This window comes from Blennius ocellaris (genome assembly GCF_963422515.1).
Source record: "Blennius ocellaris genome assembly, chromosome: 18".
NCBI lineage: Eukaryota > Metazoa > Chordata > Actinopteri > Blenniiformes > Blenniidae > Blennius > Blennius ocellaris.
In genome coordinates, this window is record NC_137667.1 from 10,602,273 (window position 1) to 10,620,277 (window position 18,005).

General features: G+C 40.9%; 1 protein-coding gene across 1 annotated transcript; it reads right to left on the reverse strand.

Annotated features, from left to right (window-relative positions):
- Positions 1–258: 258 nt before the first annotated feature.
- LOC308142939 (brain-enriched guanylate kinase-associated protein) lies at positions 259–17,906 on the reverse strand (the record flags this gene model as incomplete). Its single annotated transcript, XM_080513558.1, has 6 exons — positions 259–1,674; positions 6,263–6,343; positions 7,656–7,763; positions 9,188–9,254; positions 13,596–13,757; positions 17,809–17,906. The coding sequence occupies 6 exons, from the start codon at positions 17,904–17,906 to the stop codon at positions 259–261; spliced, it is 1,932 nt and encodes a 643-aa protein (XP_080369684.1).
- Between the last annotated feature and the right edge of the window lie 99 nt (positions 17,907–18,005).

The window sequence follows — 18,005 nt, forward strand, 5'->3', positions numbered from 1 at the left end:
CTCCTTAAGCATCATCTTTGTCTGTTCCCCTCACATCTAACTGTTAATATGACTTACTTCCTCTGGACATTGTAAACAGTTGCCACCCCAGAATCAAAGCTTTTACACGATCAGCACGAGTCACTTGTTGGAGTTACTGAATTAGTCGGCTCCCGGCTTCATTGTGAACCATTTTCTGGTCACGCGAGCAGCGGATGTAGCTGAAGACAACGGGGCCTCTGCTGTCCTATCAAAGTGTGAACCTGATTGAGGAGTCCTTTAATTCAGGAGCGTTCCATAAAGCTGAGCCTTGGTCAGACTGTCCTTCCTGGAAAGTCCAAGGGAGCCAAATTTTTGGTTGTAAGGAGGAGGAGGCGGCGGCGGCGCCGGTGGCGGCGACTGGCTTGGCTGTGCGGGAAGGCTGTGCATCTCCACCTGGTAGTGCTGCAGCTCGGCGGCCATCTCCAGGGACCTCTGGTTGAGAGACTCGGTGGAGCTGTTGGGGCTGGGGTCCACGTAGTCTGCACTCTGGCCTCCGGCCGCCACGTTCCCTTCCCTGTCTTTGGAGCTCCCTGAGTGGTAGAGGCTGTGCTCGGACTCCTGGCTGTCCTCCGCTCGGAACAGGTGGGCCTGGCTGTGAGCCTGCCGGAGGCCCGGGCTGCACTCGGGGCTCGGGCTGGCGGCCACCCACACCGGGTCCATGACATCCACCCCCTGATGGTAGTAGTCGGCGCCTTCTTGGAAGCTGCTGTAAAGTGGCCCGAGTCGGATCTTCGCGGGACGGACGGAGAAGTGCTGCTCGGAGAAGCTGTACGGGGAGGCCCGGCCGGGGCTGCGGTAGCTGTGGGCGCTCAGGTCCTCCACACTGAGTTGCCTCCACCGACCGATCAGCTCCTCCTCCTCGGGGGCGAGCGTGCTGCCGCGACGGCTGTCCTCGTAGGCGACGCTCGGGGAGGAGGACGGCGGGAGCGGCTCGTAGGGCTCACTGAAGCAGGAGGACATGGTGCGGCTGTAGACGGGCGAGCTGCCGTTCTGGTGGTGGCTCAGCTCCGCCTGTTGGAAGGGATGAGTGTTGGCAAAGACTCCGGGACTGTCTCCGTCCCAGGATGAGTCACTCTTCCTCTCATAGTCCCCGGCATCTCTCCAGTCCATGTAGAGGGAGTGATGGCGGGGAGAGGAGGCCGCGCTGCTGGGAGGGCCATTGCCTTTCTCCTCAGATCCTCCCCCGCTGAAGCTGGAGTACGAGCTGGACCCGCCCCCCAGCGCAGCGGGGAACTTGGTAAAATGCTCCTGGGAGAATCCAGCGCGCAGCCCCACCGAGCCTTCCTCCGGGGTGCTGTCGGTTGAGTTCTGGGGCCCGTAAAGCAGCTTCCTCTCACCGTGGACGTCCATGCTGGGCCTCCGCTCGCGGTGGCGGTCGTCCGGACAGTAGAGAGCCGTGTCACTACTGTACAGGTCAGATTTGTAGGCAGCTCGCAGCCCCAGGCGCTCTCCGGGGCCCAGGCTTTCCAAAATGAAAGCATGTTCCTGGATTTGGGGGCTGGGGGAGCGGGAGGCCTGGCTGCTGCTGCCCGCCTCATCTGGTTTCTCGAGCACTTTGGCAATCAGAGAGGCCGGGACGGAGTCAGAGTAGGTGTGGCAGAGAGGAGAGTCCTCCAGGTGCATGGTCAGTCGCTCCTGAAAATCTGCGGGAAGCTGCAAGTGTAATGGAAAAAAAAAAAAAGAGAAGGCAGGAAAAAATGTGTGAAGAACGTGTTGTACCAACAGATGGAGAGCTTTTTTTTTTTTTTTTAAATTCCAGGCACCTTCTCTTATCAGTGTGAAATGTATTTTGAACACTCCACTGAAAAATTAAACACTTCCTTTAGTCTATCGGTGTAATTAGAAGCTTTATAAAAGTCTTTCCATTAAATACTACTTCAAACTGTTCATTCTTTTGTAAAAATACCATAGTTCGACATCATAAACACAACTTGTATCAACCTCCTTCACCACTCGGCACCACTTTCAACAATTTGCATAATTTCATTTTAGCTTGAGTGCAAATATATATATATTTTATTTTTTATAATTTCAATTGTGCCAAAATGTTTTCACATTTTCTCCTTCAGCAAGTCCAAATTATATTTGTAGATAGTTGTATTTCTCTTCTGACTTGGAATTTGGAGTCAATGACCGTAAACAAAGTCACATTGAAATAATTTTGCCGTAAGTTTCTGACAGACGAACAACATTGTTTGTTGACCTTCAAGTTCAGGTTGTTTTTGCGAAAAAACACAAAATCTAAAATTGCGTTTTTCATGGCAGCGTTTTCTGTTGGTGTGTATATACATGCATGATGAATGTCCATTTACTAAACCTGTTGCAACAGGGTATTTTTTAAATTCCTCTGCACTGCAGAATGCCACTTAATAACGCAGGTTATTTTAGGTGAATATGACAGCATAGTGTAGACTGAACTGCTTTCGCCATTATAGTGCTCACAACTATATTAAAAAAGTGTAACAAGAACTTCGACATAAGAGAGACATATATGCCTTTGTGTAAACTGAATTCCCCCCTTCAGAATAGAAAAAAACGTTCTATTTTGAGCATGTCTCAATAAGAAAAGGCAACCCTCCACGACCTGTACCTCTCTCCATAGCAACAAGAAGTAAGCTAACTGCAGCTCATCACCAACAAGAATCTAGTCCTTTGTTCCTAATTGGCAATGAGAGGCAAGCTAATTATAACGTTTGTAGAAAGAGGAAAGACAAATACTACAGACAACATGAAAAGACACTTTATCATAACAGTTTCTCTACACCTTGGACCAAACTAAATACCACTCAATTACTGTCCACACATTTTTCATTTGGGCTTGTTTCGAATAAGATCGCAATTACTTTTTTTCATGGCTTGCAGAAATGGGAGCCTGATCATTTTATACCCTCTCTGCGCTTGTTTTGCAGCAAAACAAACGGCTAAAGCACTTCAGTAGGTGCTGAAGAGCCACTACACTCCTCAAAATGCTGCAGCACCATTCATCAATATGCTTTCGATTAGCTTCCACCCACAGGATCAGCATGCCGGCCGACATACACAGAGTGCATGTATGGCCTCTGACCCCCATTATGTTTGGCAGTGAGCCGACAGAACGCTTCTATTGCACTTTATGATAGATCCTACATTGTATACGTGTTTGTGTGTGTGTGTGTGTGTGGGGGGGGGGGGGGGGGGGGGGGGGGGGGTGTTAACGAGTCTTATGCAATCCAATGCAGTTTGCATTGATATTTCCATTCAGCCAGATGCGTAAAACGTGGCAAGGCATTCTCTAAAATCGTGCTCATTTTATAATCTACTCTGTACTGTCACATGGGCATGGCACCAGGCCGACAGCTGATGCAGCAGGAAAAGTGACACCAAGCTGGCCAAGTGTTAAAACACTCATCGATAACCACATGCATTCCTTTCACAAGTAACAGCAGGATGCTATGATGTAGCTTCAGAGCGCGCCACATTTACATTTTGCCAACACACTGGAGTTTCACCTCTTTTTACTGTCAGCTGTCCTTCACATTCCCTCACAATGTGCTTTCAAGTGGTTTTCATGCTGCTTTGTGCCCAATCACTGTCAAATAATTACACGATTACCAAACCTGGTGCAGTAAGATTACACTGGTTTAACTGCAAAGTGAATGACAGGAGCAGAAAGACTGGTTTACTTTTTATATTACTGACTCATATATATATACAGGAGCAGTGCTGTTGCTTTTCATAATCAAGCAGAAATCTGATGCGTTTCCTGCCAATTCCATCTGAACAACAACACCAAAAGGCCACTCAAGCTGCTAGAATTTGAATCTCTCTTGTCTCATACAGTGTCACACACAAAATATCACAGCACCTTCGTTTGGGTAAAAGCTGTCATTAAAAAACACACAACAGGCTTATTGTGCAGGATTTAAACTGAGATATTTGCAGAAATAGGACAAATTATTCATTGTCACCCACAATCTAATTTTGAAGATTGAATGAATTACGGGTTTCACGGGTGAAGACTGGATGAAACTCACTTGAACCCATTTGAAGCTTGAATTGTAAATACTCTGTAATCACAATCTACAATCTTTAAAAGCGAAGCATTCAATGCACTCGCATATGGATCCGAAGCATAATATTTTAGAGACATATAGTCGAGTTTTCATTAGTCGCCATAATTCTCGTGAACATGGTGTGACCTGCAGGAGAGGATGGGGTGATCGACCCTCCATCTAGACTATGTAACACCACTTTAGTCTACCCCTTCTGCTTAATAATTTTTACAGAATGGAGGAAAAATGTGTCTCCTATGCCTCGACATAAAAGCTATTTTACCGGCAGACAGGACAAAACACACACAATATATACCTTATTGAAGTAAAATCTACCTATAGCAGAGCTGTTAGCGTTCGTGAAATGAACTCTAAACTCAGACCCATGTTCCAAATCGATGGCCTCAAAACAAGTAAAACAGAATGAAAGATATTGTTTCAAGTGGCTGACCCATAAGAAATAAATGAGATTTGTTGACAGGTTATAGTAACACCGACTGTATATCTACACCTGGCACATCTGGAGGAAGGCATTGTAAAAGCTTGTGTTTATAAAGTGTCAGATCAGGACAATTGCAAGTTTTTCCAATAAGACTGTTCTTCTGTCAACTTTTTGAAAGCACAATTCCTTCCTCTTTCTCCTCTTTAAGGATATTTGGGATAAGAAATAATTTTTTTTACATATTATATATTCCAGGCTCATTTTTTTCATCTCTGTCCTTCCTGCAGTGACCTACAGTACTCGTCGCTCCATCCTGGCTTGTCTCTTATCTTTCCTGAGTCGAAAAGGGCAAGGTGACCTTCCCTCTTACAGTCGAGACAGCAAAATCTCCACCCTATTCGTGCCTTGTGCTGAAAAGAAACAGCTGAGAGTAGCAACAGAACTGCCTCATTCATACATCGCCCTCTCCACAGTTATCTCAGCAAATATTTCCACTTTTACGCATCATCACCACATTGTTTCTCTCATGAATATCTTTTGTGGTTCACATCAGAAGAACGCAGAAAATCTTGAAGATCTTAAGGTTTCACACTCAAATGAGAAATGGCTTAAAATAGATTGCTTTTATTGTGGTTTGGTGTTTGTTCCACGACACTTTGTAACTTTGTATTAATGAGTATTATATAAATTAGTTAGTTAATCAGGGTGTGATTTACTAAGCATGGGAGATAATCCTCTTCTGGCCTCCATATCGCTGCTTCTTCTATTGGATTTCCGCAGGGGGGATAAAATCTATGTCTCCACCAGCAGATTGCACAAAACACATCCAATATTAAATATATGAGTCAAGCAGAAGTATTACCTCTCATATGTTTAAAATGAAGCTCGAATAACTCCAAACGCAAATACTGTTTGCCTCACAAAAAGCCGGGCATTTTAAAAGGCCCCCTGCTGTCGAGGGGGGAGTTAAACTAAATGTAAGGTACAATCTAAAATGTCTCTCCGCAGCCCACACAACATTTACTATGTTCTTAGATATTAATTTGTCAAAATTACATTGTTATGTTGGTGGCATACGTTTTTACAAAAACAGAAAGCTGTAAACCTTTTTATTCCAGGTGAATTTATATTATTATTATAATGCTCTACTTATTGATCTTTACTCCCCCACCTGCCATCATCACCAAAATATTAATTACATTAATAGAATAGCTATTAATTAAGACCAAGTGCGTATGTGGCTCCTCTGTAGTGGCTCCATGAAAAATGTAGATTTAATCCATTTGTGCTGCACAGCTCTTTGAAAAAGTCCTATCTTGCAGTTTGAGATGAAAGAAGGTTTCCTCTATAAAACAGAAACGACATCCAAACGTGTCACCTGTCCAACCAACTTCCACTGCAGGTATTAAATGTGAAAACTCTCGAAATGTAGACAGAAGTGATTGTTTTCACTGCCAATGATACTGTACCTAATTGAACTGCAGGTCTTTAATCCCATGAATACAACCTAAACCACACTTTTGGAAAATGCAACAAAACTGTATTGGGAAATTGATTTGCGCTGTTATTTTCAGCTTGATTAATAAAAAATGTTTGCAGCTCCGGACAAATTTTATTAGGCGGAAGGTTGCAGAGCCCCGTATCACTGACACTTTGCTGAAAGAATAAAACTGGAGGAACTATATAAACAGCCTTTAGAGAGGTTGAAGAGCATTGAATCCATGTGGAAATGAAGATGTCAGCTTGTAAGAGTGAGTGTGGGTCTCACCTCAGAGAGCTGGGCTCTGTAAAGAGATTTGTTGCACTGCAGAAGCTGAGCAGCCAGGTTACAGTCCTTCCTGTACACGTCCTGTTGGGGCACAAGGCCACAATCAAAAGAAATAGCAGACAACTATTGCGGAAAAGAATATGGTGCTGAATACTTTTTGGTTTCTTTTGAGACAGTAGTCTTGTGTTTCTTCTTTAATTTCCCCCAAAATGCACTGCGCCTCATCAGAAATGCAACAGTGAATCTGACAGCGAACGCTTGCAAATATCATCTGTCCATCAACGGGATTGCTCTTTGTGATTCTGCTTTTTGTTGTTTTACTGAGCACAACAAAAGTGTCTTCGGTTGCTGGTGTTTGATCACTGTTGCTGTGAACAACAGAAATAATCACAAAAAAAAAAATATCTTGAGCCAAAAGGCTGAATTCTGTCTGAGGCAAACATATTAATAAGTCAGTCTTTTTAAATATCCTTGCTTTAGTAATTCATTTTTAGATATTTACACATAGACAGGCCAGCATGGTGTGTGTGCCTGTGTGGTGGGACAGATGTTTCTCGAAATTACATCAATTTCTTGTGCAGGATTACATACATACCATCACTTACCATAGATATTAACTACAATAACTTATAATAACACACTATTTTATGGTCAGTGTCCACATAGCACTGTTTTTCTTCTGAGCACCTTTTAGAAATCCTTCCCAGTATTGAGAATCATCTGTTTTGAGAAACATTATGGCATCAAACACTTTTTTTTCTTTTCAAGTTCCTTTTTTTGACCAATCGTATGGTGGGATCAGGTTTGGTCTCATAGTAACCCAAAAGAACCTGTTCTCATTCTGTCGGTCCAGGTTGAGCTTTGACATGTGACAGAGTTAATTCCAATGACAGCAGGGCAAACAAAGACAGATAAGCCCACTTTTGGGAAGCAGAGTTATTGCATGTGTTAGTGTTTTCCTTGGCGTTACTCAAGGTTTTTATTAGCTGTGTCACCAACCTTCTGTTGGTAGTAAACTACTGAGCTGTCATAGTCACCAAAGGCACATGGCAATCCGTCGGACTGCGATGGCACTTTTCTGCCTGCAAGTTATTGTTGACAAGCATTTAGCACTCATTTATAAATGCTGTCATAATATAGAGGGCTGTTGTGGGAGTGACAGTAACACAGTAAAGCAACAGTAGAGTCGCGAGCCATTTGCGAACCCTTAAAGATTATAAAGCCGGATTTCTTGAGCTCAAACTGAAGAAGAATGGTACCATTCTAAAGGCAGTATATACCTTTACTATGAAGCGCTGGAACAGAGACGATCCCTTTCAGTGATCGCACTAAATATGAATGTACGGTAATAGTGAGAGGAAACACCAGAGTGAACTGCATGATCATCACTTACATTGTCCTCTTGCAGCTTCTCAATGGTGAGCTTTGCCTCCATCAGCCGGTTGTTGAGAACGATGATCTCTCTGCTCAGAGCGCGCTTTTCGTCGTCGTGGTGCTGCGACTGATGGAAACCAAAGAGTTTTAAAGATTACAAGGATGCAAGAGTGCTTTCAGTTTGGACTCCATTCTAGTTCAACTATGAACAAGTGAGAAGATTTGTGTTTTATCACATTGTTTTCATTTTTTCCATCCTGTATTTTCAAGAGAAATGTAGTGTGGATGGGAACAATATACTCCAGTCTAACTCTATCTTCTTCTCAATGGTTTCAGAGGAGGGTGGAATGTATTTCCCCTTCATAAGCTACTTTGCAAGCACATCCTGTGAAAATACATGAATAAATGCCTTTAAAATCAAACTAAACTGCCAATGTTGATGAAACTTATCCCTATAACATTTACAAGCAGTTGGAATTTGGAGAAAATATGATGGGCTGCAGCTTTTGCTATGAATACTTTAAATAAAACCCGTTACTAAAGCTTCTTTTACAATTTTAAAATGCCTTCATTACATTTATAGTCACTCGAACTTAAAACATATGCATTACAATAACATAAATATCAGGTTTACTCATTTCATTCCCAGTATATGATATATCAGAAACAGTCACAAGGCAGAGATTGTAGTTCCTCAAAGCTGAATTTCTTTCATCATCCATACTTGTCGATGTAACAGAGTTTGGCCTGAGGTTTTTGGATGTATAGCAGCAGTGTGCAAAATGTTTCACCCCTGGAAGCACATTCAAACCACATCTCTACACTCATCTATCATGTAATTACATTCTGTGTGGTTGTGCTGGGTCGAAGGGGTCAGCCGGGTGTGTGGCAGGTTTGGAGTAAACAAGCTCTCACGATTACACAGGCTTGCTCAGCTCCTCTCTCACCCCTGAGGAAGGCTTACGTGAGATGAATCAATAACGTCTGATGAGAACACTTCACAAGGAAAAGAAAAAAAAAAAGAAGTGTTGGCCTTTATTTTGAAAATGACCAATTTTCTTTACACAAAAGCTTTGCGTGACCTTCAGCTCCTTATTATCCATCCCTGGTATCTCGCATTGTAATCACAGTGGCGGCGGCGATGATTATTATCTTGTGCTGTAACAAACCCATCCGATGAGCGTTTTTCAGCTGTCTATTCAGAGCAGAGACACCTGATGGTCGTGGAGTGTTCCCAGGCAGACTAGTTAATTGTATCTTTCCTCTGGCAAAAGCAATGTCTGACAAATGAAGTGAGGTGCAGTGCACTGAGGAACAATGAGCTTGCTATCACTCTGCCATTGGAAGGAGGACAGCCAATTGTAATAAGCAGTAATTAGCGTCAGTGGAACCAACAGCAGGGCATTCATATTCGAACTGGCTCTCTTAGTGTTCTGTACTGTCTCTAAACCCCGCGACATGCCAGTTTAATTAGTATCTGCAGGTACTGTGAGCATGAAGAACGTGCATGTACAGACTGGACAACACAGTAACACTATTTGAGACACTTACGTTTCTGTGGATCTTCTCCTCCAGGTCCTGGTTGATCCGCTGCAGCGCCGAGTAGCCGCTTTGTATTCTAAATGACACGATAAACAATATCTCTCACTTGGAGACAATGGCTTGTATGCACAAATATACAGCTGCTGCTGCTGCTGCTGGAGAGCTCGTCGAGCTGGAAATAGACACATCAGTACGCTCAGAGTTTACCCAAAAGATGTGTTTTATTTAATGGAGGAAAGCCTGCATGGAAGTGTCCAACCAACAAAAATATTTACTGACTACTTTGTCATCCAGGTCAACAATACTTTGATCCAAACATACTCATATTTAGTGATGTGTGGTGAGGTTAGAAGCAAGTGAGGCATGTCATTCTTGCACCGTCTAATAGAGTGAATCTATTGTTTTGTTGCACACCACACGCATATGGAAGAATAACATGACATGCAGGTGAAGAAAGAAAGTTTCTTTTATTCATAAGATGTTGTCTCATCTCTGAGGTTTGATCCGCTCACTGAAAAAGTATCGAAGAGAGGCCACAGGATGCCTTTTATTCTGGCAATGAATGTACAATATCTCAATAATCTAAGTGGTTCTTTTCCTCAACAACTTCCCTCGAGTTGTGCTTTACTAAATTGCAAGTAAACCGAAAGGTAATAAATGCGCAGTTCTTATGCCAAAGCTGAGATAATTTGAGAGAGGCAACATCAAGCTTGCACTTCTTCGAGTCTCTAAAAGGAGCTAAAATACAATCTGTGAACCACTGCAATGTGCAAATTGTAAGAGTGGGCAGTGGACAAAACTCCTCTTGATTCCCACACCTAAAATGAAATGACACAGTTATATAAATTGTTTAGATAAGAAACAGAAAAGACTCCAAGACTTTAAATAACCACTGGCTTTTACATTTACCCTGGAAATTACCCCGTCACTGGCTGGAGGAATGTAATCCGCATGGTTTAGTGTAAAAAGCACAGGAGTATAATGGTACTGACTCAAATTATTGTAATGACCTTGTAATGACTCAAATATTTCCATCAGATTGTTTTGTGGCACAAGATAATGATCTGCTATTAATTGTAACTTGTGTTTGATTTCATTTGACGAAATAAGTTAACATATTACCACATCTGTCAGAGGTTCAACGTCTTAGGAACAAGCTTTGAAAAAAAAAAAAATCTCACTGAATAATCAAAGAAAATGTCATCAAAGACGTGATCAAAAAGCTGATAAAAGTGAGCAAAGCAGGGAAACCATGATAGTTAGAGACTGATATGACTCATAACTGTGAATGAAAAGCTGTATTCTTTTATTTTTGTCACACAAAGCCAGATTTAACTGATGAAGACACAAACTGAACTACTGAACTAATTACACAAATATATACATATAGACAGATAATACACCAAGAAGGTACACATTTGTCATCTCAGTTTAAGTGTACTGGAGCTTGTTTGGGTTTTTGTTTAAGCTTCGGGTTCGGTTCCCACTTGGACATTATTTCCATTGAAAAACGTAATCATTCGTATCTCACAGTGACTTGTTAATGCACCAACGGTGGCTAACTTTTACTCTTCTAGCACATTACTGCATCAACTTATTGTCACAAACTATCAGCTGGTTACAAATCTTCAAAATAATTCCAATTTTCATTCAGTGTTTGAGGTCACAACCCTCCCTTCATGGGAGGATCTTTATCTTCCCATGTTACAGTTCCCATCACAGTGTCTTTACTGGCACTGCTTGACTTGGCTGGGCGCACACATCAAATATGTCCCAACCCATTACGATCCAAAACAACTTTGTTTTGGTTTACTTTGATAAAGGACATTCTGCCAAAATGTATTAGGTTTCTTTTCATGTCCTCTGGCACAGCTTAATCTGGTATTTCTGTAGTATTTCACATCTTTTGGAATCTTTTCTGTGGAAGTTCACTTCCCAGCAATGAAGTCTCAGATAGTCCTTGTGCCAAATCAGAGGCATGTCTGTTTTCATCAGAAACTGTCAAAATGTGATTTGCACATGTGCAAGAAAACCATAATAAGACACTTTAGACGGTGTAAAGGGGGCCCTTGAAATCCTATTGCTTTTACGTGGACGAACAACTGGCTCATATCTGACCCTTTATACTCATTAGCAACTGCAAACGAAGCTCTTAGTTTTCATGAGGTTTTAACCTATAACTTCGTTATTGGTAACATTTTGGTAACATTATACAGACCTTTGGGTACTTAAAGGCTTACCATAATGCATCACAACTACTTTGACTACAACTATAAATCTGACTTGCTCTGAATTGCATTTGACTTTAGTCCAAATCTTGATTGTAAAAGCTGTAATTATTAACCTCTATTGAATGCTTTTATTTTTGTTTTGTTATATTAACCCATATTGTTATAAGAACTATTAGTGAAGCGAAATTATTTTGGTTCATATTTTCTTCTTTTTAGTTGTTGCATTTTATAGTTGGAATTAATTGGAAAAAATATTCAACCTGGATCTTGTTTTTCAGAAAACAATGTGTCACTTCTCTTTAAATGACAGAATAAACAGCCAAAGTGAGTCAAACTACTGATAAATCATTTAATTTATTATTGTGACCTCAGTTTAAAAAAATAAATCTAAATCGTACAGAGAGTGTGGAAAAGGAAGTTGGCCCTCATTAGCAGCAGGAGCAGAATTAGATGTTTACCATGTTTTTTGGGCTAAGGGTCTCCTCCTGAAACTCCCTCCGTGTATTTCATCTTTCCTCAGTTTGAGGGTTTCTGCTCAGTGGACCAGAACTGCAGACTGGCTAAGTGTCGATGCCCTCGGGTGACTGTTGAATTTGGAAAGTTCAGTTCGGCACTTTGCAGCACAAAAGCAGCACTAAAAAAATTGGATTAAAAAGTTGAACGTTTAATCCCACTTGGCTATTTGAAACTTTTTGCATGTGGTGGTTTGGTCGAATTATATGTCTGTCCTTGTTTCTGTTGCTGGTGTGATTAACAATGAGGATTTTTAGCTTTAGATTTTGGACAAACGTTCTCTTCTGTACCTATTAAAAAAAAGAAGAGACATCTGCTTTTGTCCTGTCTTTTAAATGTCAATAAACATGAAGGAATGCCGCTCGCATTCCATGAATATTCACCAGAGCTGTTGTTCACCTGAAGGCACAGAAAGTATCCAAAGAGCTCAACATGCCTGAAATCAAGTTCACATCCAGTCTGTGCTGGTGAAGAAGACTCAAATGATGTAACAGCCTGTCTTTGTGGAGAGGAACAACTGTGGTCCAGCTAAACTGAGACTACACTGCTGTCTTTACAGCATCATCTCATCACTCTGAGGGAAAAACACCCAGACCCCATGAATCAGAGAGGAAATGCATACTGGCCCCCCCGAGTACAGATTATATTTCACAGTGTTGTATCCTACAGCCATCTAAATATAGTAAAACCTTGGTTTTTCAACAAACAAAATGTTCACATTGGTAACTGGATTGTAACTCCGGAGGCTAACATGTTGCTCGGCAACAGCCAGCAGCACCTCATCACCGTGCATATCAGTCGCTGCAGCCTGAAGTGAACCAATGCACACCCAAACTGTACTGTACTCTGATTTGGTGATATTTCTCAGTTTGTGGAAGCCATTTCATATTGTTTCTGATATGAACATTTGTTAAGGTTTATTTTTGAACAATGCCTGTAAAGAAAGGTTTGACTATACTTCCTTCATTATGACACTAAAACACTACATTATGTGGCAGCCTTGTGTCTATTCCTGAGCTTTTGAAAGCAAAACACTGTCGGCAGCATTCAGCGCTGGAGGTGCAGAATATATGGCATCAATTCCGGAGAATTTTCAAATGAAATAACAAGTTCCATCAGGTGTTAGAAATGTGTTTTTATGCATGCTTTTGTCAATTTACCCCCCCCCCTCCAAAAAAAAAGACATGTATGATTCCCGTTTGTGGCAATGCTGTGTGGAGCTTGCATTTTCTCACCGGGTCTACTTGGATTTCCTCTGGCTTCGTACCACAATGCAAAAACATGTTGGGTTTTTTTCAGTTAACAAGTGACTTTATGTTTGTCGTAGGTATGAGCATATATGATTGTTTATTTCACTGTGTAAGCCTGTGATGGACTGTCAATCTGTCTCAGGTGTATGATTTACAGAGGAAGGGAGGCTTGATAAGCAGATGGAAGGATGAATGCTTGTGATTATGTGCTTATTTAGAAGACTGTGCTGTGATGACCTATTTCATCGTGAAATGAGACGAATGTACCTGTTTTTGGAGTTTTTGCTTACTTTTGTCAGAACAGGAAACACGTAAATAGAGCAAAACATAAAATGATACTATCTGCAAACCCATCACTGAAAACCTGTGTGCAACAAAGAGTTGTAACCTGTACCTAATATGCATTGGACTGTTGGTTCCTACCTGCGCAGCTTATCTGTAAACTTGTCGAGCTCTTCTTGTGCTCGTCGCAGCTCCGTCTCCAGGTACTGCCGCGTGGAGTCAAACTCACTCTGCAGGAGCTCCAGCTTGTGAGTTGTATAGGAAAGCCTCTTCCTTAAGTCCTCCTTCTGCTCCAGCAATGAGCTACACACACACACACACACACACACACACACACACACACACACACACACACACACACACACACACACACACACACACACACACACACACACACACACACACACACACACACACACACACACACACACACACACACACACACACACACAGAGCAGACATTTGTGTTGATGGGAAAGAAAACAAGCCTGCAACTTGGGTTTGTGGTTATCCAAATGGAGCTAAAATGGTCTACATATAGTTCAAATGCACCACTGAATGAGCATGCAGCTGTGATGAGAACATCACAAGAAGGGACTAAAACTCCAAAAGTTGTTTGTATGGAAAAGAAAAACACATGGAACCAAAACACAGATTCCTAATCGAGCAGGGGTAAGCAGGGATACAGAGCATTTTAAGCTCTGCAGCACTTCACAGAAACCCAATCACAAGTGAGATTGGTCCCGCTGAATAGAAAAAATAGAGTGTAATCTGATGAACTATGAGCCAATGAACTTTAATACATCATATGAATGGACCCTGAAGGCTTAGATTTACAGAACAGCGATATCCACCACATGTAATTCAGTGAGACAGCACAATGATGACTATTTTTAGAGTATGTGCATTACCTCGGCTTCAATCTAATAAAAGGGCAAGTGTGAGTAGGGAAAGAGGAAATGTCTGTTGCCGTGATGGATCTGAATGTGCACGGCTGGGCTTAATGGACCTTGTATTGATGGACAGATGGAGGAAGGAGGGTAATGACTCTATTGGACAGCACAGAGTGGATGGAGATGCGGTCACGTTGCTCTTTTGTCTCTTTTTCTCTCTTTTAACAAGATCATAAATTGAGAGCGTGTGATGGGGGGATGGTGGAGACGGGGAAGAAGAGATATTTTGGAAAAGATGGTTTTGGTATTATTATTTTCCAGGTCAGCAAGTAGAGGTATCACCCACTTTCAATCTAATTAGTACACATGATATTATTCCAGCAATTAGCGGGATGAGAAGTAGACCGGGTCAGGCCGTTTAAACAGAACCTGAGCTCAGTAGACTAAATACTTCAAGTCTTTACACTTCTCTGCTCTCTTTGGTTCAAATTTTTGTGTTCGCTGTCTCTTTTTTGGTACTATAGTCACAAAGACTGTAATAAATTATTAGGTAGACGCAGCAGACATGGGCCCCAGAGTTATAAAGACAGTACACACAGAGGCAAAACAAAAATCCTCCATCCTGAATAATGTGATGCACCTTTATTTTACCTGTATTCATTAATGCTGAAGTTGGTGTTGAGTACTCACTTATGTAATCCCACTTTTGTGGCTCTGTGGTATAGATTTTGTAGCAACAATCACTCTTATTCAAGGAGATTGTTGGCATGTCCTGTTAAGATATTATAAAGACAAACATGGTAACAGAAATTATCTTTCTGCACTGCCAATGCTGTGGTAAGAATAGAAAAGGGTAAAAAAAAAAAAGGGGACAGTTTACTTTAACAAGTTACCAGATGGTTCTTTGGAATAGAATAAAGTTTATTCAATATTAATGTCAGATAATGAGACTTAAATCAAAAGATTCATAACAAACATTTTCTGTGCTTTAAATTTAATTGTGTCCCACAAACTGTGAGTTTTGTCCCTTTGCTTTGAAGTTTTTCAACATTGTTACAAGGTATTTGATCATATGCACTGTGATACATTTAAAAAAAATTATCAAATAAGTGATACGAGGGTAACTTTGTTTTATATGTCACTTAAATAAAGTACAGTAGTACATGAAAATATAAATAACTTGAAAGAATTCAGTGGCAAACACTGCATTAAAATGTACTTAAAACGTGCAATTTTGTACCATTTTCACTTCGAATTTTGGTATTCCTCTCCCTACATATATTTCATGTCACTTCAGTAGCTATAATGTAAAATCATATTTTTACTAAGTTTACAAAAGGCACAAACACCAAGTGTTGCAATTTTCAGTACCAAAGCCATGCACATATGATTTCAGCTCAACTTACTGAATGCAGCAGTTATAATCATAAAGGTATAAGTCATTCAGTAAGCTTTGATCCAAGCAGTAAATTACAGCTGAGCAGTCGACGCCGAGTCCCTGCAACCTTTTTTACACCCAACATGTTTTGACACATCTCAGAAAAGAAATCACAGGTTTTACGAATAGACATAAAAACAAAAGTGATGGTTAAATCATATTTAGTTGCTTTGGTTTCAGAATGGCCGCTATTCGTATTAGCAACACCTGCTTTAGCTACTCTGCCAGGTAAAACTGTTTTCACTTTTTCAGTACAGTCCAAATTGTAAGTAGAGACAGTTTTGAGCTGAGCAAACAGTGGAAACTGTTTAATAACAATATTATAAGATATTCAGGGTGGTAGTGACAAATTCCAAATATGCACATTATCGTCATCAAGCAGGATTTTGGGGTCCTTTTACGAGTGTTTTTCCCCCCAAATGTGTCATTTCACTTGCGAGTCTGAGTGAATGCCTGCTGTTCACAATGCAATAAAACACCCAAACAGTAAAAAACTGGTACTTCATTTCATTCAAATTCAGCTGCATTAGACCCAAAGCAGAATACACATTACATTTTTTTTTTTATACTTCTGCAATGACCGTTACTTTTGCATTGATAATAAAATGATGACTTGAGATAAGCCGACTGAAATACTTTGTTTATTAGCCTGGATGACCTCTCTGATCCCCTGCCTCCTCACTTTTAGTTGCTTCTGAAGGCAAACTCAAATTTAAAACTCATCTCTTTACGCCAGCGTATATAGTGTATTTTCTAACTGATAATCGTATCAATGCATGTCTCACGTGATCATATCTGACTGAAACAAAAAAAAATTATTTCACATTTTTAATCATTTCAAGTGTACGTTTTACAAATACAGGAATTTTTATATGTCTGTTTATATCCATGTTTGTCATTCTGTGTGGAGTTTGCATGTTCTCTCTGGTTGTGTGGAATTTCTCTGGTTGCCCCTCTGTGTGGGTTTAGTTGTTTTCTAATATGCTGTTCACATTGTTATATTGTGTATGTATATATATTTATATATGGGCAAGTATGTTTGTAAATAGTTTTTTCTCTTATTTGTTTTTGTCAATCATTGAATCATTTTCATTGAAGCACTTTGAGCTATCCTTCATTGTCTCAAAAGTGGTACATAAAGGTTGGGTTGGTTTTACATGGATTCTTTGCAACTGTAATTGTTCACATTATTGGGTAAAATCCAAGCAATGTAACTGTTGCATGGCTCAAAACTTTTAGCTGCTGATATATTAAGCAATAAACAAGACTGTGATTTTGAAGTGGCACACAAACTGTATAAAATAATATATATATATATAAAAGTACATCAACAATAAAGCCCATTTTAAGATGTGGCATCCTTAAGTACTGCAGCTTTGAATAAAATTATACCTTCTGTACTCAGTACTTTTGCACCTTTCTGTGCAGTTTCCATTTAGTCATCTACAAATAAAGCGCTATCACAGGCTAAATGGTATGTGTGGAGAAGCTGCTGAGTACAATTGCGATGACAAATTCCACATTCAAACACAATATGGAATACTGTTTTAGTTTTTCTATGGAAATCTCCTGAAAACCACAACTATGTCAGTGAGTGAGAAATACCTGCCGACAGAGTAATCCAATGAGAGTCTCAACTGACTGGATGGCATTTGAGCGCTGCATTATCCTGCAGCCCCCACCTCCTCACCTCCTGTTTCTGTACGACTGGCAGGCATTAGCTGGGGAATACAGGTGTTTGCTGTTTGGTGGAAGATGACTTTACGTGAAGTAGCTCCGGGGATGAAAAATCTCCCATTAGTGACCTGCTCTGTGAGCAGAAGCTGAGTCAGACGTAATGAGTGTTTTTATTCCGGAGAGATGAGATGACGAGGCAGCATGACTTCTGGGCTTTAAAGAGGTGGGATGACGCTGCTTTAGCACCACTGGATGGCGAGAGGAGACGCCTCGTGGGCGGACGAACGGACAAACAGATAGAAATGAGGACGGGTGGAAAGATGTTGTCTGAGAGATTCGCTCTTACCTCTTTTTCGGATGTTTGCCACCATTTCGAGAGACTTTTAAGGCGGTTTTGCCAATGTATATCTTTTTCATGGTTTGTCTGTGTTCCTTCCCTCTCATGTGTTTATAGGGCTCGACCACAAGGAGCTGGCATGTATATTAGTTTCCCCAAAGGAGGCCAGTTTAAGTCTGGCCAGCAGATTTACTGAGTGCTCTATC